Source organism: Callithrix jacchus, chromosome 4 (assembly GCF_049354715.1).
Source record: "Callithrix jacchus isolate 240 chromosome 4, calJac240_pri, whole genome shotgun sequence".
NCBI lineage: Eukaryota > Metazoa > Chordata > Mammalia > Primates > Cebidae > Callithrix > Callithrix jacchus.
In genome coordinates this window covers 76488939-76516616 of record NC_133505.1, presented here as the reverse complement: position 1 = coordinate 76516616, position 27678 = coordinate 76488939, and the positions used below count along the sequence as shown (strand labels likewise).

Sequence of the window (27678 nt, the reverse complement as noted above, 5' to 3'; positions counted from 1 at the left end):
AGCGCTACAACATTTTTGTTCAGCTTTCTTTCATATACAAACTTTCGCCAGAAAAGGCGTTTTAACCCGAGAGCAAAGCTTTAGTGAGTCCACAGTTCCCATCTTCAACTCTTTAGAATAATAGTTATTTAAGCACCGGACCTGTCTTCAGAGACTCACTTTGTGACACAGCTGCGGCCGGACTTGACTTGATCTGGGAGCCAGGATCGGTCCCACCGCAGGGCTCAGGGCGGTTTGTTCCCAGTGGATCAGGGCGGGTGTGTTGCCGGAGTCGCCTTTTATTGGCTACACTCCTGGGGACTGCTTGGCCTTTCAGACGCCTGATTGGACGGAACTGCCCTCTGTACGCCGACATTATTGGAGGGCGCTGGAACAGGGGGCGGAGCGGGTTCCCCAGGATTCTTGACCGGGCGCGCTAGTCCGCGGAGCCGGGCGCAGGGCGCGGGAGCGGAGCTGCGCGGGCGGCTGCGGAGGGAAGGTGTCCTAGCCAATAGGATCTTTAAGGCGAACGCGAGGCTGGGGCCGGTTGCCGACCAGCCGCGTCTCACTGAGGCAGTCCACGCTTTTCCCCCGGCGGTCGCCGCTCCAAGACAGCATCTGTCAACGCTCCTCTTCTCCCCTCCTCCTTCGGCCGGGCCGGGCTCCGTCGGCGGCTGCCGAGAGGACGCGGGACCCGGCGCGGTGAGCCCATCAGCTGTCAGGCGAGCGGCGTAGCTGCCGGAGGGCGGCGAGAGACACACAAAGAACGCGGTGGGAGGCGGCGGCGAAAGGGGGCGGCAAATTCGGGACTGCAACTCCTAGCCGCGCCTGCCTGTGCCACCGCCGCCCGGGCTTGGTCCGAGGCGGCGCAGACAATGCGGCCGGGCTCGGCCCCGCGTGCCCCAGAGTGCAGGGCGCCCACGCTCCCTCGACCCCAACTTGACCGTGTCCCGGCTCGCCCAGCCCCCTCCCGGGGTAGGGGCGCCCCCTCGCTTCGGCGGCGGGCGAAGGAAGTCGGTCCGCGGCCGCGGAGCCCGGCAACTTGCGAGCGGGGAAAAGTTTGCGGCGCCTCCGCGGGGCGGCGCAACGCGGCCCGTCCCTCGCGTCCGCGGTCACCGCGGTGACTTTCTTGACTCGTCGTCAGTCGGGGCCGCAGCGCGGCCGGCGGGGACTGCGGGGAGGGCCGGAGTCCGTCCGAGGGCTCCCGCACCTCGGGCTGCGGGTGAGTCGGCTTTTGGCGCGGTGGGCTCAAGCGGTTTAGGGCACCTGGGCTTGGGAACAAGGCGTGGAGAGTGCCTTTAATACTTTTTGGAGCTGACGGGGAGAACAAATAAAAGTGCGGTAGCTTGAAGGGCACTGACATGCCACTGACTTTGGAACTGTATCCGTGGGAACCCTTCGGGGGCCTGCGCTGCCGAGGGCCTGTGTGAGGCTGGGTGGGAGATGGAAAGGTTAGAAGTGACTGGCCCAGCTTGACCTTGGACAAGTGACTTAACCACTTAGATTTCCTCGTGGGTAATCTGTGGGGCTACAGCAACATGCTCTATGGTGTCGTCCAGTTTGTAGGCTGCATCTCCGTTTTTGAGATTTTCCTAGGGCCTCAACACGGTGCGTCAGTTATGAAGAGATAGGCCAGGATATGTTTAAATGGGTCCGGAGTCACATTTCAGCCTACTCAGAAGTAACTTTTAAGTCTGATGTTTTAAAGCATTTAAAGGCTTTCCTTCACTGAAAAATAAATTACCCATTGCTTATTTTACGAACCTTAGGATTGTTGTATTTTGCTGCACCATTTGAAATCGTAGGGGCCAGGGAGGGGACAGAGAGCCAAACCTGAGGGGTGAAGTGGCAGGTGCCCCCAGCGATCCCTGCTGGATCCAGTTTAGGGGGAGAACAAAGCATTTATTATGCATAAGAGAGAGAACAGGGCAGGTGTTTGTGTTTTTGTTTTCTGTGTTCTTTCTACTGAAAACTTTTTTGGGTTGGGGCAGTGGGCACTGGAGGAGGGGACTCTTCTGATAAAGAAGAAAAAGAAAATGTCACTTACACCCTAAGTAAGTCTTAAACTAATGTAAATCTTCCTTACAGGAACAGCAACACGTAATGCAAGTACATCTTGATCTAATTTTAATGAAGGATTGAAAATAGCTACTGTGTTCAGTATTACTGACGCCAAGGCAGCTACTTACATAATCTTCTTTGTTGAGATGTGTTAGTGGCATGTATAATTTTGATAAATAATTAATGTTAAAGGTTTAGTCTGGCAATGATATTGAAATACTGTCATCACAGGTTGTATTGCAAGACAAATGGTGTGTTAACTTTTGGTTATGATAACCTGCATTTTTTCTCTAAACAGTAAAATCAGACATTTTTCATAACAAAATTATCTTAAATGCTCCAGGTATACTTAGTAGTGTATACAGGAGAAATTATTTTGTTCTGTAAATGACAAAGTCCTTAAGTGTTCTCACCATTTCATGAGAGTGAATTCTAGATGTCAGGTGCTCCACTGGACATTTTCTCTTAGTGGACATTTTCTCCACTGGACATTTGCTTTCTTATAGCAAAAAAAGTTCTTTACAAAAGTAAGTGCATAAATATACTCAACAAATATTTGCTGAATAAAATACTCAGATAAGAATAACTAAGGTCCATCTTGTCCTCGTGAAAGAGAATGGTGATCATGCTGTAATAGAAAGAAGATATCAAAGAAGGAACTGGCAGAAAAACAGAGCTTAGTTCCAGTATCTAGCCTGAACATTTATACTTTAAAACAGGTCTACACATTTGGAAAGAGACAAAGACAAGTGATAGGCTTCCTAAGAGAAAGATAAACAGTATTGATTTAACGTAATACATTTTATGACCTAGTTTTGTTTGAAGAACACAAACCTTTGAAAAGGTATATTTCTTAATCAGTAGCTATTTGCATTGTGATTGGATGTCTAATTAAATGGCCCAATCGTAACCATAATATCTCAATTGAATGCTGTCTGATGTTTTTAAATTCATTTTTAGAATAGCTTGAAATAAACCATTCAATTTAGTTACATGAAGGAAAGCGTACCTTTTGAAATCAACTAAATCCGCAGTGAGGAAAATTATCATCAGTGTTTTCACCAAATGTAAATTAAGCACTGGAAGTAGCATCTTGCCAAGAAGGTCTTCAATCTAGACAATCACTTTGTGTAGAAGAGGTCTAATGTGGAATGTGGACTGCAGTGAGAAATGCCATTATTCTTTGGAGGGTCTATTTGGTGACATAAGGAAAATACTAATGCACCCCTTCAACATTTGTAAACCTGGAAACTTTTGGAAAGCCTAGTGGCTTTCCAAAGTTATTTCAAAGTAACCACTCAACTTAGAACCTAGCATTGATATTTGAACAAACTGTTTTGGTAGAATATGGGTTCTCCTCTGTGCAGATTTGCTGGCTTGGCAGCCTTGTAAGAGATCACAGCAGTGTATCTGAGAGTGTAGTCCTTAGATCTCCTGTATCAGAATCACCTGTAGTACTTAGAAAACTTCAAACTCTTGGACACATCCCACATTTACATAATCAGAATGTCTGTAAACCGAACCTGTAATTTCTACTCGTAAGACCCATTTATACCTAGTGTTCCATTATTGGAATGCTAAGCTTCTGGGAGTTATTTAAACCCTGCTGCTCAAGGTCATCGCCAAGGTCCGATTTTTCACAAAAAATTTTGCAACCAACCTCCAGCATAAATGGGTTAATGAGCTCCTTCAAAAGTGACAGTTAATCACACTAAATTTTAAGAATTGGTGTTAGAGTTTTTTTGCCACAGTTGTAACGTCCATGTTGCTTTCTTCTAGGAACATTAAAAAGGCCCCCAGATGCTCACTGCTCTGATCATTTCCCCTCTAGCACTAGACACATTGGCCTTACCTCTTAGTTGGGCCCTGTGGCCAGGAAACCCCTCTTGAAACCGCCTCTGCAGGTAAATCAACATAGAATGTACCACCTATGAGCAGAGTTAAAGCTGCTTTGAGACGCAAGGCTCAAGAGACCACAGTTCACAGACCTCACCTACTAGTAGGATACTCCCACCAGTCTCCCTAGCTTGTTGGTGATTTGTGGGAGTGGCAGTCCCAGCCTTCTCTTCAACTAGGGAGATAAAGTTTTCAAGCAAATGATTGGGAATGGACCCTAAGGGACAGATGACCTGAGAGAGAACAGACAAGAATGCTGGATGGAGGGCCGTCCCCTCAACATCCTTCAAGCCTCACATTTAAAAAATTTTAGTCCTAAAGCAAATAACTTGGAAAGCAACTGTGGTTAAGTCCAGGCACCTCTGTTCTCGGTTGTCAAAACTTAATCTACAAATTCATATAACGGCTCCTAACCTCCATCTATAAATGCCCAGTGTATAAGTGAGGATTTTCAAGCTTATCAGTTAAAAAGGGGGGACAGCAATTGTTTAGAAGAGAAGTTCAAAACATAGGTTGAGGAGTCAGCCAATCATGATTGCAATCCTACTTTTGCCATTTACTCCTTGGGTGGCTTTAATCTACATCCTTGATTCTCTAAGTTTCAGTTTCCTTACTTGAAAAATGAAGATAATAGTACTACCATGTAGGAGTTGTTTTGTAAATTATATAAGATTATAAATTAAATTATAATCAGCTAATAAATCACACAGTATATATTCAATATATGTAGCTTTTAATTTATTATAGTAACTTTTTCAAATTTTTTTTGTAGCCCTGGAGAGTTGCTGTAGAAGAAGGAAAAGAGAGGAAGACAACACAGGAGGAGATAAGTAGCTCTATGGAAGGTCACATTGCTAAATAGTTGTTGAGCAGAGGGAAAAGGTAGGAAAGGATGTGGACTGCAGTGCTACAGTGCCAGCTAATAACTTTCATCATGTACCTTCTTGGCCCAGGTGCTGTCTCTTCTACTCTCTTCCTTTTTGGCACTACCTTATTTAGCACTTAATTATATACTTTCTTGACTCACTTTGAGAAACACTGATTATGGGTCTGCCTCAAAGACAGAATCCTAGTTTTGGATTTTAGCATTACTGATCTATTGCCTTGGAGGGGCTTAAGGATGGCAGCTGTCTCTCCCCCTTGGGATCTAGCTTTTAGAAATATTGAAGGGAAGAGATTCTATGATCTTATAGGAGGAGATCCACAGTTCATCTCCAAATTTGCATTTATAGATAAGTGTATGTCACCAAAACACAGAGATCTGGTCAGAGAGGCTCCCACCCACAGACTTTTAATAGAATTTTACTTCCTAGGGCATTTATTCTTGTCAAGTACTTTCTCTCCTATCAACTCACTTGTTCCTCACAAAAGCCCTATAAGGTGTTAATATTATTAAACAGACCCCTATGAAGCACCTCAAGTCTTTCTGTCTCCCCACCTCTATTCTTGCACACCTTTTGCTAGACTAGTCTGAGTTTATCACATCAGGTTTCTAAAATGAAAGTCCCCTAATCACTTTCTGTTTGTTCCCTCATCAAGTTGACCTTTTCTGTCTGGCTTATAAGGTGGCCTTAAAAACCTCATTTTCCTGTAAACATTGTCTCCATAGTTCAGGAACATGGCAGGCTCACCACTATGCATTAGCCCATATTTCCCTCATTAATGATGTCTCCTCTCAAACCACCCAGATTCTACTCATTCTTCAATTTCTAGCTTCTCCTTGGAGCCTTCCCAGATCATTAGCTTCTTAAAGATCCCAGCTTTCTCTGAATTCTGATGGTAGCCACCCTTATTTGGTCAATTATAACCTGATCTTAAAGTCCTAATGGGGAAAAAAAAAGTATATGATGGATTTTCTGTAGAGAAGAAAGCACTGGACTGAGCTTTTAGACATCTGCTAAGGAGCTGTGTGAGCCAAACCAGGTTGCTTTACCTCTCTGGGTCTATATTTACTGATCTGTTAAGTGGAAAGGATTGGGCCAGATAATCTTGGTGGTCTCTACTCATTGTGAGGCTCTTGGACAATTTGGCCTAGTTCACGTGGGATGGGATTGAAGATCTTACCGAGTTCTTGGATGGAAATATCAGTGATGGGCACTCAGTGCCTTTAGGACTTGTTTTGTACTATTGCAGAAATTTCTGATGCTAAACTTGGCAATTTTTAAATGCCATATTCCTTTTCTCCAAACTCTTTAACCACAATAATTCAGGGAACATTAGTAGGGGATGAGTTAGGTATCTGGATAATATGTATTGTGGACAATGTAACATTATTCTTGGGAATGATTTTGTATTGTTGAATAAATAGGATCAACTTCTTAATAAACCTTAGTCATAAACATTTTATCTTCATAGATAGTGCTATATAAGAATATATTTATTTTTTCTTTTAATCATTTCATAATTTGGGGAATATTAACATAGTCAAAACTCTAGGGTAGATGCTATATGAGTTTCTGTAGTAATCTGGTTGGAGACATGTTATAATTCTGCATATATATGTACATTTATCTCACGCACATTATGCTTAAACTTAGAAGGATACCCCTGAATTAAGAGATGCTATTATACATTGACCAGACTTAAGAATATCTCTTTAAAGTGTGTTGACGTTTAATTGACCTTTGAAAGTTCATTCTGTTAATCATACTCAAAGTGCTAAAGCTATGGTTGACTGCTCTGGTATTTTTATATTCATTCGTGCTTTAGCATATAAATTCTTCAGCATAATTGCTACTTATTTAGTGAGTTTCCTTTCTTTGAAAATGTGAGCTGTGCTTGTATTTTGGTGTCCTTTTTTTTTTTTTTTTTTAACTTTGCTTCAGGCTGGGTAGTGTTAGAGGTTTGAATTAAAATGTTTTCCTGTCAGTAGTTGTATGGGGTGTGGCTTCTTAATCTAGAAGTAATGGAAATTTCTTGGCTAAATGAAGTGCACTCCCCTTCCTTCAGAAGTTAGAACTCTTTAAATTACAATGCTAAAATTTAGACAAGCTTAACACTTCAAAGCTGTACATCTTTAACAGAAACTTTTGGAAATTTTAAAATTCTATTTGCGTGGATTAAAAATATCAGTGCTAATACTTCCTATTAAATAAGGATTTAATTATCTATTTTCATAAAAACTCTAAGTATATTCCTTGAATTGCTATGACTAGAATTTTGTTGTAAACACAATATTTTTAAAAAGTCAAATATATTTTTAAAATCTTAACACTTTATTACTATAACTGAGAGAACAGGTGTTTACATGTTTAAAATTTTCTAGGTCTTAAATTTGTGAAATCAGTCTTTGGGAAGTAATTTTTTATATGGTTAGCTGTCTTACAAGTTTATAAGATGACATTTCAATTTAAAATTTTTTCAGTTTATATTTCAATAACCAGGAAAAAAATAGTTAAACTTCTTGCTAAATTCTAATAGAAGAAACACACACACACAATTGTTAACTTTTGGTAATTTATCTTGAGACTCCAAACATGTTTTTAGAACATTTATACTTTAAAAGCAATTTTAAAATAGGAAAATTGAAGTTTAAAGAAGAGTTTTCACTTTCATGAATTTTATACTTCCCAGATAGGTAGGTCCATATTCAAGATCACTCTGATCTCTGTTTATAATAAGTTTTGATGCCATTTATCAATTACTTAGTCACACATTATAAGCATGGTAGATTTTTGTCATGAAGCTGGCATTATATTCTTATCATCATCATCTCTTTCAATATTGTCCCTTTTTTATTTTTCTGTTTTCATCTTAGCTCTTCTTCTCATTTTATTGTTGTACTGACTTGAAATGAAAGTAAGTTTGTTTCTCTTAAACATTTCACTTCAAACTCTTTTTTTTAGAATATACAGTGAAATGTCTTAAATAATGTTATATAAATAATAATACCCAAAGAATGCAAATGACTGCAATGCTGAGTAGTCAGATACAGGATGTTCCATTTTAAGGGTAGACTCTCATACTTCCACTTTATAAAATGTAGTTTCAGAAAATAAATAGATGTATTTCTTCCTAATAATTAGTGTTTCAGGACCAAAGTTGACTAAACATGGAAGTTTGAGATAAAGCCTGGTTTCTTAGGAAATCTTTCTCAGTCCTTAGTAATTCTATAGCATTGATGATACAGTGACAAATTCAATACATTCAGTGTTCTTTTCTGTTTGAAGTCTGTTTTGCCATTGTGAAAAACTTCTTGTTGTTTGGATTTGGATATATATATTCACAGATGTTTACTTTATTTTTATTTTATTTGAACAAATATTTTAATGTCCCAAACACTGATACATGTTTCATATCTTAACACAGTTTATAAATACTAGAATATTTAATCCTAACTCCATAATTATAATTATCTTCGTTTTACAATTGAGAAAAGATACAAAGTTTTATTTGATGGTAAGACCTTAAGAAGGGGAGAGTGATTAAGTGTAGGCAGAGTGGAAAATTTATTAGTGCTAAGAAGCAACAGAAGTATGTGTGTATGTGCAAGAGTTTGGGAAGATGTGTCTACTTGGAAAGGATCAGGGACTCAGCTGGCCCTAGTCTTAAAGAGCAACATGTGCTCATTCCTCAATTTTAAGCCTCTGAGCTCTAGAAGTAAAGGGCAAACTTAGAAAGAGGAGGTTTCCTCAGGTTTCAGCTGCCTGTTCGGCCTGGTGAGGTGGCTATACTAGCTCATGTGATTCTCATAGGGCTACATGAACCTTTATGTCATACCTTTTCCTAGCATTTCTTGGCTGACTGCTGCTTTTTTGGAGTGTTTAACTTCTCTCTCAGCTAGAAGGTTAGGCATTGCAAATAACAGTGGATAATTTTTTTCTTAGCTTTAACCTCATCTCACTTCATCCCCCACTTTGTCCTCTGTATATTCTTTTGAAAATATTATCCAGTAGTGTTTATGAATGTATGTTGTATAAAATTTAGAGATTGATGTTAAGCAACAGAATTAAAAGACAAAGCTATCTTATTGTTGGAATCGGGGATGGAAGAAAATGGGAGAGGAGCTAAAAGTAAGAAATATGGAAAAAGGAGAGACATTGTGGAAAAGAAGAGATATAATGAGGGGAAAAAGTGAAAAAATGAAGATAGAGAATTACTGATTTGCTTCACACCCACACCTCCTCCCCAGCTTCACAGTAACAGAGGCAATGTCACTGTCTTTTACCTGACATATGCCTTACCAGGGAGTGGTGCCTGGCATCGTGGGAGTAGAAAATTTCTCCCTTTTGCATTTTGAGACTTGGGTGTGCTGCTTTAAGATGCCACTGGTATCTAAGTAATGTTTGTTTATACTGGATGTTTTTCTCTGTTGCCTTTGTGGATTGGACTTATAAACAATATTGTTAGCAGAACTGCAGGTACTCTATTGCTATGTTTATTAGTTAAAAAACTATCAGAGCCCTATGACTTCTGAGCACATTTAGAAAATACCAGAGGCAATTTTAATACTAGCATTAGAAAGAAGGAAAAAATAAGAATATAAGTAAGACTTGCATACCTTAGAATCCTAACCAATGTGGTGATTTTTAAAAAATTAATGTTTCAGAAACTCTAGAGTAATTTGTTTCATTAATTACATTTTTTGAAGTTAATATAAAGTACATTTGCCTATAAGTTCTCTTTTCTTAATAGATAATTTTGGTAAAATGGAAGTGTGGCATTGTTCCGTAGAATGTAAAACTAAAGTCAGAATAAGAATTCTTTGGGGAATTTAGGATTTTTTTGATGCTTCTCAAATCATCTATAATGACTTTTCTTGGATCACAGTCAGAAAGTATTTCCTACTGTTTTGTTATTACATTGGGACAAAATAATGGAAATTGTAAGTCTTCCAGAAAATTCAAAGAATATGGTCAATCTTATTTGTAAACCTTAAGCTCTCTTTTTATCCTGTTTTCTGTAGAAAAGGTAGATTATTCATTAGCTTTTATGAAAAACACTAAGTTTAAACAGCTGGCTGTAGTGGCGTACACCTATAGTCGCAGCTACTCAGGAGGCTGAGGCACGAGAATCGCTTGAACCCAAGAGGCAGAGGTTGCAGTGAGCCAAGATTGTGCCACTGCACTCCAGCCTGGTCCAGAGTGAGAGTCTGTCTCAAAAAAGAAAAAAATTGCTAGATGGTAAAAATCTAGATTTGAAGAAATTTATTTATTTTTAAATAGTTGTTCATTTGTCACACAGAGAAGTATGATCTTAGCAGGTTTGGTTAGGTTTCTATCTGTGAAACAAAGTAAAGATGTTTTTCTTGATCAATGCATGGCAATAACTGCTGTTCAAACATGTGAGGAATCACCAGTAAAACGTGGAGATAGCAGGAAAAGGAGTTTTTTTCTCATTTTTTTTTTCATTTATCAATTTTTCCCACTTGTTCATGCTTTCCTATAATCATGGAAATTTTAATTTTTTACACCGCTCTCCCCATTTGTTTATCCTAGATTGCTGCCACACCAAGGTTTTCTAGAGTTAGGGAGAAAGGGAACCTGGGCCTTGAAGCAAATGGAAACTATCCCATGCTTTCTCAGACTCTTCATCTGTAGAGACAAGAGAAGCAAAACAGGAGTTGGTGGCTCATTGCCGTTGCTTCTGTGGCTGCCCTGTTTGGTTGACCTGAGCTTTTTTAAAAAACTCTACTCTTAATGCTTAACTCTACAAATAAAATTAGGGCCAGTCATACTGTATTTTCATCATCAGTTATCCCTAGTGGTTCAAATTTAGCACAAACCTGCTGTGACTATATATTAATTAGGTGAATACAGTAGAATGCAATCATAACATGAGTTTTTTTTAATAACTATTCTTTGAATAGAAGTATGATATTTATTTTAGAAGTTTGCAGTTATTTTGTTGAAAGTCTAGAAAATCTTTATGTGAGCCACTGAGGTTCTGTTAGCCCACAACAGTTTAAATCAAACGTTAACTTGCAGTAAAAATCTACTGAAAGTATCTTTGATTTTTTGAGATACAGAGAGCTGTTTCAAGTTAAGTTGCTGTATTAGTCTGTTCTCATGCTGCTAATAAAGACATATGCACTACTGGGCAATTTATAAAGGAAAGAGGTTTAATTGAGCCACAGTTCCACATGGCTGAAGAGGCCTCACAAGCATGGCGGAAGAGCAAGGGACATCTTACATGGTGGCAGGCAAGAAGTTTGTGCAAGGGAACTCCTACTTATAAAACCATCAGATCTCATGAGACTTACTCACTACTGTGAGAACAGTATGGGGGAAACTGCCCTGTGATTCAGTTATTTCCACCTGGCCCCACCCTTAACATGTGTTGATTATTATAATTCAAGGTGAGATTTGGGTAGGGACATAGCCAAACTGTATCAGCTGCCCATTCTCTTGTGCAGTGACATAAAGATCTGTTAACCTGATTTAAATCTTGGACTCTTAAGATTTTTTTGAGCCAGGGTATCTCTGTTGCTCAAGCTGCAGTTCAGTGGCATGAACAGGGCTCTTTGCAGCCTCAACCTTCCAGGTTCAAGTGATCCTCCTGCCTCAGCCTCCTGAGTATCTGGGGCTACAGGCATATGCCACCATGCTAGGCTAGTGTTATTTTTATTTCTGTAGAGATGGGGTCTCACTTCTGGGCTCAAGCAGTCTTTCCTAGGCTTCCTAAAGTGCTGGAATTATAGGTGTGAGCCACTGCACCCTGTTCTAAGGAATTTCATAACCCTGTTTTCTGTATGCTGTGTCACTGTTTGCCATGGGTAAAAGGTATATGAATCTCTTTTATTTTGCTGCTTGCAAACCAATTCCCATGCCAAACAATATTGGAGAAAAGTTCTTCTATAGAAAGCTTCATAAGCCAGTTACTGACTACTGTGTCTGTAAATATACTCTGAAACTATTTTGTAGTCTTGCTATTTTTAAAAATGTGTGGGTGTGGGAAGTGATGTTGAATGAATTCAGGATAATTGGTGGTTCTTTGTATTAGAAAAAATCACACTAGATAAGGGAAGTCTGTTTTCATGATTCATGTATGTTAAACTTAAAAAAAAGTTCTTCATCCCTCCCTTTCTCCAGTTTCCACTCTACGACATAAATTCAAGCAATGAAGGAATTTAAGTCATAGAATTTTATAGCTGAAAGGATTATAGAGAGAATCTGATTAAGCGTCTTATTACAGTTGAGGAAACAGATGTCTAGTGAGGTGAAATGAGATCATTTAGCTAGTTTAAAAGCCCAAATAACATTTTAATAGTTTGCTTCCATTAGTAAACACTGTTCTGTTTAATTTGCCCTAATGTATTCATAATCAGAGTCATAATAAGGAAAAATTATGAATATATATGTGATACTTTCTTGTGCCTTACGTCAGTCACTTCTCAGAAGAGGTCTGTGAGGTGTGGGTATCCTTGTTTCCATTCAGAAAGAGAACAGACTGCAAGCCTAAGAGACCTGTCTGTGCTGGTCACTATCAAAATGGTCTGATGCTATGTGTCTTCCCGCCTTGGCAAAAACATCGGCTGGTCTCTGGACAGTTCTCATAGACCACAGGATGGGTGGGGAACCTCTTCATGTTAGGGCTCTAACCTGTACCAATTATTAAGTGTTGTCTCAATTCCATCACGTTTTAAAGGGTAAAACAGTACTTTTTAAAGCGCTGTGAGATTTTACGTTTTTCAAAAGAAGGATGCTGGATAAATATATAAGTAAGGTGTGTTTAAGAATCTTCTCATCAGCCATGTGCAGTGGCTCACGCCTGTTATCCCAGCTCTTTGGGAGGCTGAGGCAGGTGGATCATGAGGTCAAGAGATTGAGGCCATCCTGGCCAACATGATGAAACCCCATCTCTACTAAAAATACAAAAAATAAATAAATAAATAAATAACTGGGCGTGGTGGTGCCTACCTGTAATCCCAGCTACTCTGGAGGCTGAGGCAGGAGAATCACTTGAACCCAGGAGGTGGAGATTGCAGTGACCCGCACCACTGCATGCCTTCCTAGCAACAGAGACTCTGTCTCAAAAAAAAAAAAAAAAAAAGAATCTTCTCATTAACATCTTAAAAATTAGCCAGTATATACTGAACATCTACTGTATACAAGGCACATTTTGGGGTGTTCCAGTAGATACAATTGTGATTGACACAGAATCATAGCCTTCAGGGAAGAGGTGTATGGAGTCTTCTCTCCTTCCAACGATTACCTAGATAGAGAACTGTTCATAAGAAGGATCTTGTAGATCTGCCTACATTACTCTTGAGATATGAAATACATTATTTCTTATGTCTGAAATGGGTCAGTTGTTTCTAAAGCAATTTGTATTAAAGTGTTAATATTAAACAAAATTTGTAAAATACAGAAAAATAGAAAAAATTCATGAATTTTTAACATGGTAATGATTATATCAGTTTCTTTCTTGGCTTTTCTTTAAGTTGATGGGATATCTAATGTTTCTTGTCATTGCATAGCTTTGTAAACTTGTTCTAATGATTATATAATTTCAGAATGGGTTAGTTTCTAACTATGTCAGAAATCTAGCTTTTTTGTGGTGATTATTGTTGTTTTACACAAAATGATTAATAAAATACTCTAAACTAACCTCGGCTTTAGAAATGCTTTCTAAAATGTAAAATAATAAATGAGTACCAGATTACTTTCTAGTGTTTCTTTAAGGTCACCAAAATCACTTAAGTTCTTAAAATATTGATGGAAATATCAACTATATACAGTTGACCTAAATTAGAAATGGGTGTTTTTTAATAGTGAAATTTATGAACAAAATATGCATATTTTAAAATGCAGTTTCTATTATAGAATTATATTCCTCTGAAATAATTTCTCTTTACACTTTATTGTGTTCAGTTTTTATTGTGTAGATAATTTAATCTTACAGCTTTGATTTTTTTTAAAAGCTATTTGAATTCTAAATTTAGCCATGTAATTATTAGAGTGAAATTCATCTTAAATCTACCTAATGTCCCTTTAGAAATAAGACCTATTTCAATAGAAAGACATTTCTTGGCTAGGGTTGCCTTTCCTGAGAGGAGTCTCCTGGAGCATTCGCACTTGGGGAGGAGTGAACTGAGCCAGCAGGTGGTCTGAGGGAAGTGCCAGGGAACTGCTGACAGTGACTTGCCTGAAGGAAGGGAGGGAGCAGGATGGGATCGGGGTGAAAAGTCCCCTATTAGCCTGGGGGCTGGGATGCCCTGACCCTCTGGAATCCCCCTCCCTTGCAAGAATGCCAGCCAAAGTAGGAAGGAGAGGCTCCAGCCAGATGGGTGTTCCAGTGCAGGAGGAACAAAGTAGGGTAGCTACAACTATAAAAGCTATTTGACAAGCTTTGAGAACTCCTTTCTGGGGAGCCCCGGCATAGATAGTAAATCAGTATTACCTTAGAGGAGAGTTTGGCAAGTCAATATATGCAGGATGAATGAATGTCACTGAATGAATTATTTCATCACCAAAGGATCTCAATATTTGTTCTGTTCTCAAAAAATTTTCATTTATTAACTTTTTATGCCCAATTTAAAAAGAAAATACAATTTTCATTGAACTATGATTAACTATTTCATATTTATTGAAACACACACCCTCCAGTACTCCACAAATGATTCAGAAAAGCTTACAATTAAAAAGAAAATCAGAATAGAAAAGCGAGTAATGGATATTATTTCAGCTCTTGAAGCCTGTTGTCCTTATCTGTGAGGGTAACGATTATACATGCTGAATCTTGCTGTGGCAAGGATGAAATGAGATCATGTATAGACATTGTTTATCATACAACAAATACCTAGTTGAGGCTGTATTAAAATTAAGGCTTTAAACTTGAGTACATACACTTTTGCTTAATTCTAAATTTATTTTTCATTAGCATTTTATCAGCAAACATTTAAGCTATATTCATTTCTAGCGTTTTTATTCCTTATAACTGTAAGCTCTATACTATCCAAGATAATACTTTGCTTCCTAGAATTTGAATTCCTTAACAATCTTTCACATTTGCACAATCCATAGGAAATCACTCCCAGTAAATTCCTACAGGCTTCGTCCACTTTCATGAGGCAAGTAGTAAGTAGATCTGTATTTGTATTACTTATAAAGAAATTCAAGGAAAGGTTCATCATTATCATTAGCAGGAAATATAATGAATTAGAAACCCTTGAATTAGACTAAAAAGCATGTGGGCCATGTTTAAAAGTATGAATCAGAGAAGGTAAAGATTCATTTTAAAAGGCAGAATTTTGTTTGTACATTTAGGTCACTTCTATTTCAGATCAGTTCTATGTATGCTTTCTAGGAAAGAAATCAAAGACCACTTGGATTTTTTTTGTCTTTATGTGTGTTTTTCCAGAGGAACAGGACAGAGGATGAATGCCAAAACTATTACTGCAGCTACCCTGGACACTAAGAGCCCCCAAAGAGATGGAGGATGGAAGGATATAGAGCCTGGGCACTGAGTCCAGTGCTGACATGGAACACATTCATTCTTAGAGTTCCACTGCAAACACTCCAAGGATAGAAGATGAAAATGTTAGATGGACGTGAGAGGAAAAGGGTGGAAGAGGAGAGAGAAGCATTGTTCTCTAAGAGTCAGGGTCACTTACAGGCACTTTTGCATTTCCATGGCCAAAGGAGAGTCCCAGGATGGATGGATAAATGGATAGATTAGATAGATAGATCAGGTAGATTAAATAGGATTAGATTGAGTGAGTGAGTGAGAAGTGGTAACCTCTGCCACTTGCTGATAAGTGCCAAAAATCTTAAAATTCAAGTATGGGCTATTCAGTTTAAGAATTCCAATATCTTAAAATCCAGATAATTGGTTATATAAATAGAGGGGGACAGCTTGGATGGCTTTAGTTTATTTTTAGTTATGCATATCTTAGGGAAAATAGTATAAAAGTTTGTAAATATAAAAATGATAATAAAATCAGTTGAGAGGGTTCAAGATTGAATGGTTCAGGGTAGCTAAAGCAATTTTTTTACACTTTATATGGGCTGCTCCTAGATGCTCCACCAGAAAGAATTAATCCTTAAAGCACTTAAAACGGATGCGAGCAAGATAATAAAGCCTGTCCAGGGTACAGACATCCAGATTTGTGATTTAAGGTGGGAAGGCTTTAGAGACCTTGTCTAACAGGACTAAAGCCTGCACTTATGGTTTTAAAGTAGGTACATTGTTTTTTATAAGCATACCTAGGGTTGTATAAGACAAATCAGGGTCTGATGTATAGAACACAATTAGTTCTTATTCTGTCGTATTTGTTTTTAATTCACGATTTTTAAATGGATTTACTGGTCACAGCAAGATATTTTTAGTCTTAAACAAACTTACTTAGCTCAGTACTTCTAGATCAGTGGTTCACTGTCTTGAAGGTGTAGCAAAATCGTTTGATAGCTTTTGCAAAATTCACATACCCAGCAGCCTCCCCATCAACTGAATAAGAATTGCCCTGTGGCTATGGCAGAGGCAGTCAAGGTGTGTGGGGTTAGAAAAAGCTATCCTGGTCATGATATTGCCACCTTCTCACTAGGAAAATTGCCAATCCAAGTGGAACCTATATTGCTCAGTAACCAAAGAAATGAGCAGATAGTTTAAGTAATACGGAGTCTCAGTTAAACTGGCAAAATTGTTTGGCATCCTATTGGAACAAACCTGCTTTAGCTGTCACATAGATTTCACTTAGCTCCTATCTTGCTAAAAGAGGAGCCCATATACATTTAGGCAATAAAATGCCTTTTTATTTATGAACTCTTAAAACTAAGATCTTATGGTCTTTAATTATTTTGTTTGGAGAACTTTTGGTGTTTATTTATGAAGTTCTGAGCAAAAGGCTGTTTTGAAGTTAGGTTAAAGTTTGTTGTCTCCACAGGGAATTATTCGTTATTGAGGTTGTTTGCTTAGTATTTACTTGTCACTGTTTTACATGTTAACTTTACAGTTATTTAAAAGTGATAAGATTTCAAGGCAAGAAGGGGGGACCTGTCACTTTGAGAAAAATTTATGGTAGTAAAATATTTTCTTTTTGTATAAAGTCACTGATATACAATGTCCCACCAGGGTGTAAGCCTTGGTATTTATCTATTTTAATTAAAGAGTACTCTGCCTGTCTAGTTGTGGCTAACTTAAAAGAAGTGGGTATCTTGGTGAGAAGTTCACAAGGTTGGTAGCCACAGCTGAGTGGTGGATTGACCCAAGCTCTAGTCAGCAGTGGTATATGAATGCCAAGTACTAAGAATTTCTGGAATGTGGAATTGCACAGCACTGATAAAGTTTGCTTTGTTCCCCTATGTGACTTGACCCATTGAGAAAACTGGTTCCCTAGGAAGTTTTAATAGTTCAAAGTCCTTAGTTAATAAAGAAAAAGGCCACAACATAATTCAGCTTGTTTTCACCTGCTGACTCAAAGATTAACTTTTTTAACCTTATTGGAATAGAGTTACCTTTGCTTTGAAAAAGTAATTTATGGACTTCTTTATATTTGTTAAGTTTCAGTAAACATGATGCTTTTTGTGTGGATTTTATTTTTGTTTCAGGTTTGGTATCACAACTACTAAGACTTATGCAATTTTAGAACCTTATGGTAACTTCATCTAAAAACAAATCTCAGGGAAAGGCACACCCACTTTTCTGTATCAACTTAATCTTTTACTAGACTCAGAATGGTTTTAAATTACTTCAGGAAAGTAGTGACTGATAGAGCTTAACCTTCAGTTTTTCTCATTTATTTTCATAAGAGAATGGGAGTGGAATTCAAAACATTCAAATTTGGAGTTAATGTGCGTCACTGTTATGAGTGATAGGTTCTGTGTTTTTCCAGTGGAAAACTTTGATCCACAAACTGATACATGCCTGTGTTATACCTCGTTATTCTTTTCTGTTTTTCTCCTGATTGTTGCTTACTCCTTCAAAAATCAGCTGACTGTACAAGTCCTCTCTGGGAGCAGACTTTTGAGCAAAAGAGATCTATGAAAGCAGCACGTAAGTTTTTTTTTTTCTTTTTCTTTCTTTTTTTTTTTTTTTGTCAGAGTTTATCACTTTCCAAGTAGACCGTTTATATTTTCACTGGTAGTCTAAGTTTACTTAACTGCAGTATTTAATGTTAAATGTATACTTTATGCTGTTAAGATAATTTAGTTTCTGTGTTTGGTCACTTTTGCATGTTGAAGTCATATTAAGTAACCTGGCCACTTGCCTATTTACTTCTTGTGGCTAACAGTAATGGACGAAACCATTGACATATGTTGTCTTAGAATATCACAACACTTTTATAGAAATTAGAAACTTGGTTGATGAATAATAGACATCCATGAGTCTTGTTGGTTTTGAATTTGAAACATTTTTCTAGAGTATTGCTGTTTGAATGAAACTTCAGTAATTTAGAGAATTGTTTTTTGCATCTTACAAACGCTAGCTTGGATTACTTCTTCAGGTTAACCCCACAGAAAGCTAAAGAAGGTATATTGCTGTTGACAGTGAGCAACTGTAAACATCCTCGACTGGAAGCTGTGAAGCCATAGATGGGCTTTCAGTCGGATGTTTGCAGCTGCCTACTGCCTTGGACTTCAGGGACTACTTTAGGAGCACTATCTTGTTTATTAATACTGAATACCTTGCTATCTCTTAGATACATTTTTACAAAGCTTGGATTAAGATAGTATAAATTAAATGACTTTAAAACCATCTCTGTACATTTTTAGAGGGCTTCAGCAGGGCATTGAGTTCTATACATCTGTGTATGTATAGAATTTGCAATATCAAAAATAAAGTATTCATGAGAGAAGTGAAGAAATGTTATAGTATTTTTATTATTTTTTAAAAGTATAGTAGGGCAGTATTTCACAAATTTATGAAGTGATTTGTTTTGTCCTTCCCTTTCCGCAGTTTCAAAATAGGTGTTTTTTAGAGCCATTCACACACACACACACACACACACACACACACTCACACACACAAAATCCATTAATGAAATCAAAATTATGTGGGGTAAAAAGAAAGTAAGATGAAGAATTAGTTCACTTTCACATTACTTGGATTAAACCCCTTTTATTTCCTTATAGGCTTAGTCTTTAATAAAGTAGCAGCTCTCAATAAAATATCTAGAATAAACAACTATTGATTCAATTGACTCTTATTTGAAAAACTTATTCTTGTTTCAGATGATTAGAATAGTATTTTAGGAATTTGTGGATACCATTTCCATTTGGTTGGATTTTTAGCTTTATATAATAACTCATATCTCTTAAAAATAATAAATGCATCAAATTCTATCCTAAATACATGAAGACAATGTTAAGATTCAGAATCCTGTAGTGGATTTCTGTGAAGGACAATTTCTAATTTGCCTTTTTTGTGAGTGCATATTTTTCTTACGGCAGATTTGTTTAATATTATACACTTAAATAGAAATATCTTGTTTACTAAAACTGAATACCTTGCTATTTCTTTGATAAATTTATACAATTATATACATTTCTACATAAATTTGATACATTTATACAGATGTATACATTTGTATACATTTATTTTGTATACATTTGTATAAATAGAATTATTTACATTTATAATAGAGATAGAAATATTAAGTATACACTTAAATAGAAATTAGACACTTTAAAAAGATATGAAGGTGACATCTTTTGTCCTCTAAACACAGTATTTTGTAATGTATAATGTTTTCATTGATGTAAAAGTTAGAGCTTCTTTTCCCTGTTTAATACCCATTGGTGATAATAATAAAGAAGTGATACTAAAACAGTATGACCATACCACTATTTGAAATATTAGGCATGTGTTCTAATACCTGAGATGGAGAGAAGTATGTGTTAGAAATGTCTTTAAGTTTCCCTCATACATAAAGCTATCAAGTGAAAACTTCAATTAGCCCTACTGGGCCATAGGAGGGTCATCAAATGCCACTGAAGGGGGGCCTTTTCCAGGCCCTGGGTCTGGAACTGAGTATGTGGCCTATTTTAATTGGTAAACTGAAAACACCTAGAGCAAATAACTCAGCTGTTTTTCTGGGAGCACCCAACTGTATTTCCTGGGTAAATGACTATGTGACTATAGGTATGGAGAAATGGTTAAACTTTTCCTAAATCTTTGATCTTTACTTTCTTTAGTTTCTCTTCCTGTTTTTATATCTTCTCTCTTATCTTACTGCCCTCTAAATTTTCCGTTTTCCACTTGTATCTGGTCGTTTTCTTCATGTAAATAATTAGTTATGGGAACTTTTTAATTTGTAAAAATTACAACATTTTACAATATTTTTAAATCAACAAATACAAACCTCCATAAGCCATTCTGGGTAGTTTTGAAATTAATACCTAGTATTTGTTATGTTTTGTGCCCCACATTTTCACAGTAATGTGTGAAATACTATTTTAAAATAAGGTCAAGAGTCCAGGTGCAATGGCTCACCACTGTAATCCCAACATAGTGGGTGGATCACAAGAAGTCAGGAGTTCGAGACCAACCTGGCCAACATGGTAAAACCCTGTCTCCACTAAAAATACAAAAATTAGTTGGGCGTGGTGGTAGGCGCCTGTAATCCCAGCTACTTGGGTGGCTGAGTCACAAGAATTGCTTGAACCTAGGAGGCAGAGGTTTTGGTGAGCTGAGATGGTCTCCAGCCTAGACGACAGAGTGAGACCACTGTCTCAAAATAAATATATAAAGATAAATAAAATAACATCAACTTTGTGTTATTTATAATTGAAATAAGATCTGGATGCAATTTTTTATTTTACAAAAAAACAACTTCTGGAGTTTACAGTATTATACTTCTACCACTATGTGGACAAAGTTACCGTGCATACACTTAGGCAAGATAAACTAATATTTAACATAAATTTTTTTGTCAATTTTTAAAATTTCATACATCAGCATAATAAAATATCTGTAAACTAAAGCATAAAATTCTTAAAATGGACTGTATTAGGTCATTTACGGAAAATAAAACACTCAAAATGTGTGTTAGTTAAATGTAATGTGAGTGTTGCTGTAAAGTTAGTAATGTTTAAAAAATAGCACCCCACTGAGTAATCATGAAAACTATTATACATTTAGTTTTTATTCATGATTTGCCAAAATTAAAATTGGCACATGCCTGAAAGGGAGCTTTCTAAAGGAAGTTAAAAGCTTCTAAAAGTGTCAGTGGTCATTTAAGTGATACTTATTTTTCCTGACCTTGAACTCTGATTTGAAGTTGTACTCCATTTTACAATGATGCTATCTATAAATATTACACATATATGAAGGCTTTTTTTTACTACAAAATAACTAAAACCAGACCTGAGGACTGTGGAGTCAAGGGAAATGCATTTGAATGCAGTACTGCATCAGAATTAGTACCTAGAGCTGAGAAACCCATTTCTATCCAGATTCCTGTCAGAATTGCTCTGTTTTCTTTCACTAAACTTTCAGTTAAATATTACCATTGAAGGGGAAAACAGTCTTTCCTGACTGATATCAATTTTTGGTAGCGTAATAACACTAATTGAAAGTTTTTTCTGTATCAGAAGAGTGGAAGTTAATTGTTTAATTTTGGAAACACCTTACTGAAATTTTAAAGGTGGTTCTTAATGAACCATCTTAACAGTCTCACTAAAATAATATAGAAGACTTTCTTCATGTGGTTCTATATCAGAAAAAGTATTCTGTATATATATGAAAGATATATTTGCTAGTGTGTACTATAGTTGTTTGTGTGCACTGCAAACAAATACAGAACTAAACTGTTAAATCATTTGAGATTGAGGGTTTTTATGATTATTATTTTTCCTCCTCATTTTTACACCTCCTAATGGCAAAAAACCCATAAATAAAATGCAAAAAAGTATCCTCTGAATGTGTTTATTATTATAAATAATAGTCAATGAATCAAATATTCTTTAATAGACTTCTATTGTAATGCACAGAGAAGTATTTCTTGCTAATGTACTCTTCTAAAATCTCAATGTGAATGTGATGGGCAAGTTAATGTTGCCAAGCAAGTGATGCTAAATCCGCCTTTCCTAATTTGTATACTTCATTATTATATAACCTTAATAATGCAGTACTTTCAGGGTAGAGGCTTTTTGATGCAAATTGAAACAAAGTAGGTTGGGGATTCATTTAGCACAAACACCAAATGTGAACTTACTGTCCCCACAGACTTCAGTGCCCTGAATGGTTAGAGAAATTAATGAAGGAGCTCCATCGGGTGCTTTCACAACTTTTAGTAATATGAGAATCTTTCCACAACTCTCATTTTGAAAATGAAAACATGAGATTTCAGGATGCAAAATAACTTATTGGAAAGTATGTTAGAAATTACAAAATATTATACAGTATGGTAATATATCATCAGGTTGTTATTAGTGTGTTTCCTTGTAAAACCTGACTACCATTTCTGAATTTTGGAATTTGGTATTTTTTTAGTAAACTCTTGAAAAGATCAAATGCTTATACCAATAACCTGTCAATGAAGGAAAATTTATGTAAAAGCTAAAGAAATGCATGTAGTTACATATGTAAATAAATACCTCAATGCCATAAAATAGCATTTGCAGTCATAATTCCTATAGACAGTAGAAATATATTTATTCTTAAGATGTGTAATGTTAGCGCAATAAAAACATTGTTGCCCTAGTTAAGTGAAGATTTATTTGCACTGAGCATAGCCATGCAGAAATGAATCAGATAATTGGTAAAATTTGCAAATTCAAGCATTCAACTTTGAGTGTTCATGTTTCATTCTCAATAGATCTAAGTGCATATTAAATAAGTGATTTTGCTAAATTAATTACTCTTTAATCATGTTAGATTAAAATTATCTTTAGAATTACAATCTTTAAACTATGGACTCCCCATCTAGAAAATTTAATTTTCAAACATTTGTTCTTTTTTATGTGCTTTCAGTGGCTTTCTTGGCCATATCAGCTCTATAGTTGTCTTTCTACAATTCTCATTCTACTCTTGTACCCCAATGAATCTATATTTGGCTTAAAATAAATTTAGATAGTCAGATACTGAGTAAGAAATTAGGAAATCCACATACTGTTAATTCATAAAAGCAATAATGTTCATTGAAATAATTATCTAACCTTTCTATACTTTAACTTTAGTTTCTGGTTTGATTTTATTGATTTCTTATAATTTGACCTAAAATCTCTGTAATAAAACATAAATCATCATGAGTTATTAGAAATTCTAAAATTTTAAGACTACTTAAACAGTAAAATTCAGTTCATCAAAATGCAATTTACTGAAATGTAATTTCTCTGTTCCTTTTGTATACAATAGAATCTATTCAGGTTGTTGGTACACATGTAATTCTTACTGAATATGTGTGATATGCTTACAGCTAATTAAAACTACTTTCATTCAGTTTACCACTTGAGACAACAGTAAGACTAGTGCTAGAGAAGTTAGGGTTATGTTTAGAGTTAGAAAACAAACTTGCAGTGGCTTGTAAGAGCAGTCCCATCCCCTGAATCTCAGGATGTGGTAGCTCTCTTTTGCTGAAGGAAATTTTAAGTCCTAGGATGACTAATACTTTTCTAGCACTGTTGATTTTCTACATTAGACAAAAATAAGAGAATACTAATGAAAGCAGGACTATTTTTTTTTCTTATGAATAATGATTAATCTGTATCTTAGTTTAAGATGTAACTTTAGGGCTAATGTGTAAGTGCTGCCCTCTCGTAGAGCTTCTTCTAAAGAGGTCTTTGTGATCTGATTTATGCCCCACCTACTGCTGTCCTTCAGCTTTCTAAGCGCCAGCCACACTGACCACTGACTTTCAGTTGTTCAGACAACCTTGTTCTCTTCCTTCATGTCTCAAAAAAATCTTTGCCTTATCTCTTCCCTCTGCATAGATTGAATGCTCTTGTTATACTCACCTCTACCCCCAAACACATACACCCATGCATGCACATACACACATATGCACATTCATACTTTAGGTCTCAATCTAATTGTCATTTTCTTAGGGGAAGAATTCCCTCATTCCCTCGTCTTCATGCTGTGGGCTCCTTCTTTGTCCTGAGACAGAAGTTGTGAGGAGGAGCCCACCAATGCAATTTTGGGGGAGAAACATTCCAGGCAGAGGGAACAGCAAGGGCAAGAACAGAGGGACCAGAAGTGTTAGATCAAGTAAAAATTATGAAGTATTCTGGTACAAAAATCAGAGAAACAGAGTCAGAGGTCAGCAAAGGCCAGGTAATAATGTAAGGTCTTGTCAGTCATAGTGACAGATTTGAAATTTACTAGTAGGCATTAGACTAGTATTTGTTATTATGAAATAGTCTTTAAATTTTTAATTTAGTTTAATTAAATAATAGGACCTCTATCATTGTGACTGACCCTACCAGAATGTTAGTAACATTTAAAAAATAAAAAGGTCTCTAGCCTGGGCAACAGAGTGAGACCGTCTCTCAAAAATAAATAAATAAATAAAAAGGTGAACAACTGCTTACTTCAATAAATATTGAATGCCTGTTTGTATAAAGAATGGTGAATGTTAGGTGCTGAAAGATGCAAAGTTGAAAACTTGATTTCTGTGGTGCAGATAACCCTGTGGTGCTCATAAGAGTGCAAATGATGGTATGTGGAACACAGCCCCAGCATTACCTACAATCAGCGGCCCCTCTCGGAAAAGGGTCCACAGGAAACACATGCTAAGGAGAGGAAAAGACAACAGGAGAACATCTTATTACTAAATAGGATATCTGCTCCGATCCCACGATAGAATGCTAATGAGTCACACTGGAATTATTTATTTCATGCTCCCGTAACCTAAAGCCCTATATTGGGCAGTTCTTTTTATGGCATATGTTGAAGAAGAAGAGAAGATGGAAGAGAAGTAAAAGTTGGGACCTGTTCCAGAACACAACTTTCTGCTTACTTTTGGGAGGAGGAACGTCCCCGTGGAAGTCTGTGCAGATGGCATAATGACCACGTCTATGTGTCCTTGAACCTTTAGCTCAGCTCACTGGCCAAAAAAAAAGTCTGTAAACCTGACCCATCATAGTAGTACTCCTCAATGTGTGTGTTTGGGATGCTGGTGAAGAGTTGGGAAGGGGTAGGAAGAGGGAGGAGGGCAAGGAAGGGTACTAATATGCACCTTACTCCCTCTGGATGCCAGTACTTACCTTTAAGCAATTTTTCTTCAGGTGGAATAAAGGATGTATGTGTGAAATCAGTAGTAATAGTGCATGACGTCCTAAGTAGTACTAGTAATAATGAAATTCTGAATGGCATTTTATGAATTTGTGTTATGTGCCAGGAACTATTCTAGGTGCTTTACTTGTGTTAGTCATAATTTAATCCTCACAATAGCTCTGTGAGGTAGGTACATTCATAACTTTACCTGTGAGGTAATTAAGGTATAGAAAGGCTAAGTGACTTGCTCAAGGTTACTCAGTAAGTAGTAGAGAAGGTAAAGTAAAGAAAAAGGTGCTGAAGATCACAAAAGAAAGAACACTAAGCTAGAAAAGTTGTGTTCTGGCATTTAAGCTGTACTTTCCTCAGGTTGAAAACAAGAAGAAGTACAAAGTATGTTTGGAGAGACGTTTGAGTGCAGGGAGGGTATGTGCCACAGAGATTGCCTGTGCTGGCTAGATTGCTGCCTGATAGGCCCCTCAGCAGGTAACAGCAAGCCTGGAAGCAATTCAGTCAGAAACTGCTGGGAGACTGTGGAGGTTTTGAAAATGTTGTATAAAAATATCTCTGTAAGCTTATGGCAAGCTACACTTTTAAATAGCGTTGAATTATAGGTTAAAGTTATTATGCAGACATGTTTTGCTTCCCTTGAAAGCTGGAAAGCAAGGGACAGCTCTCACTGCATCTGTAAATAGGCTGCTGTCTGTTTTTCTTTCTTTTTGTGGTTGTAAAGAATCATTCATGCCAGTGTAATGAGCTTCAGCAGCTGTTAAATGAAATTATATATTCTGTTCAACCAGGACCTTCTAATGCTGCCATTGTCTCCTGGCCTTCCTGGTGTCTTCACTAGTACTGAGATACTTCTAAATCACAATGGCCTGAGTTGTTCTTAGTCCAGGAGATTCTGAGGTTTGGGTCAGACTGGGCCTGCAAAGTGAGAAGCTATTTTGACAAAGGTAGCTATAAAAGGATGTTATTTTTCTATATCACAGCTGTCTTCTTCAGCAAGTATTATGAGGAATGCTAGATAGGAACTATTCCTAATTTTCTAAAAGGGTTTTTTAAAACAAAATTATTTTTTATCAAGTTATAAACAGCATAACTTTTTGTCTTCCAAGTAGAGAACTTCACCAAACTCATAGACAATTGAGGCTGAGGGCATTGAGTGAGACGTGGCTTTTCTCTTCCTTCATGATGTTTCTTTGTTCCACTTCTGTCATTCTTGGAGCTTCCTGGTCAGCTCTTGTAATATAAGTTTGAAGATTTTTAAATCTCAATCTATTGCTCTAAATTCAGGCTTGAACATTTAATTTTTTAGAACTATTTCTCTGATTGTTTTCCTCTAGTGCACTCTAAAAAATGTCAGCTCCCCATGCGCCACCAAGAAATCCCTCCTCATTCTGGTGCCACCAGTCTGCACTCTGTATCTGGTGTGCAGGAAGCTGACCTCTCCTGGGCTGTGCTCTGTGGGATCTGCCCCTTTCAGTGGTGGTGGGTGGGATTATATCAAGGCACTTTTTGGTGGAAAGGAAGTAACTCCTGATTGGGACTAACTGCACAAGTCTCATTGCCTAGGAGTTATGAAACTCTGTGCTTTGTTACGCACAGAATGCCCCTCTCTCCAAATACCTAATTATCTCTTCTCCTCCATTGAAAGAAGGTTTAGATTTTTCCACAGACATTTCTGCCATGTGTTAACAAAAGGAAAACAAAATATTTGCTAGGCATTATTTGAATATGTGCCAATTAAAAAAAGAGGTCTGTGGCTTTGGGGTGACTGTACATAACTTCTAAAAGGCAAATCCTAGTGAAGTGTTAATTTAACCAATTAAATTATATTAAAAGGTCTAAACATAAGGGAACCATAGAATAAGCACAGGAAACAGCTGTCTGTATGATATACGTATCTGTATGAGTAGATGTGTACAGATAGAAATTCAGGGAATAAGTACAGGAAACAGGTATCTGTATGAGTAGATGTGTACAGATATAAATTCAGTTTCATATACTTTCTTTACATCCCTGATTTCCATATGGACCTCCCATAGATGGCTAGTTTGTTACTTATAAATTTGAGCTGTTTGCACAGTAGATGTTACATTAACCCAATTGTGTTATTCTAATTATCAATTACATCTATATGCCTTAAAACTATAGCAAAATATATATATATATATATGCTCTTATAATCTCTTCACTTTTATGTCTGACCTTTGAAGAAGAAATTAATTTCGATGAACAGTGATGAGAAAAATATCCTTGAAGACTAAAACACTGCAATAAAAAGAGAAAACAATGAGAAGTTTCCATGTCTTGGTGTCTGTTTATATTACTAAGGAGATGGTTAAAAATATCATTTGGAGACTATCTTATATTCTATAACTAGAGCATAACTATCTGCTGACACATAGGCCACTTCTGAAATATTGCTTAATAACACATTTTCAAATACCCTTATGCCATCTCAGGCAAATTAATCTCTGAACTAACAAGAGTCTTTTCTGTGCTGCACAGATCTTCTCAGAGATATGTAATAAATGGTATGTATTCAAGGACTGCTGCAGTAATAGTATTTATGTAGCTTGGCTAGAAACATTTGCTCTCTTAACAGTGGGCATTTAAGATGAAGACTGTCCCTGGCATTGT

The 27678-nt window shown here is 37.0% G+C and overlaps 2 protein-coding genes across 2 annotated transcripts in view; one reads left to right on the top strand and one right to left on the bottom strand.

The window, feature by feature from the left end:
* LOC144582162 (uncharacterized) overlaps window positions 1–890 on the bottom strand; it is a 31454-nt gene extending 30564 nt beyond the window's left edge. Inside the window, exon 1 of the mRNA XM_078369512.1 lies at window positions 160–890. Coding sequence (XP_078225638.1) covers window positions 160–355 — 196 coding nt within the window. The 5' untranslated portion in view covers window positions 356–890. The remainder of the gene's footprint in view (window positions 1–159) is intronic.
* LOC100896436 (putative uncharacterized protein encoded by LINC00472) lies at window positions 431–27334 on the top strand. Its single transcript, XM_017971213.4, is given in 4 exon segments — window positions 431–1098; window positions 1101–1201; window positions 4709–17868; window positions 24440–27334. Coding segments are annotated over 3 exon segments (435 nt in total). The 5' UTR covers window positions 431–854; the 3' UTR covers window positions 4799–17868; window positions 24440–27334.
* The last annotated feature ends 344 nt before the right edge of the window (window positions 27335–27678 follow it).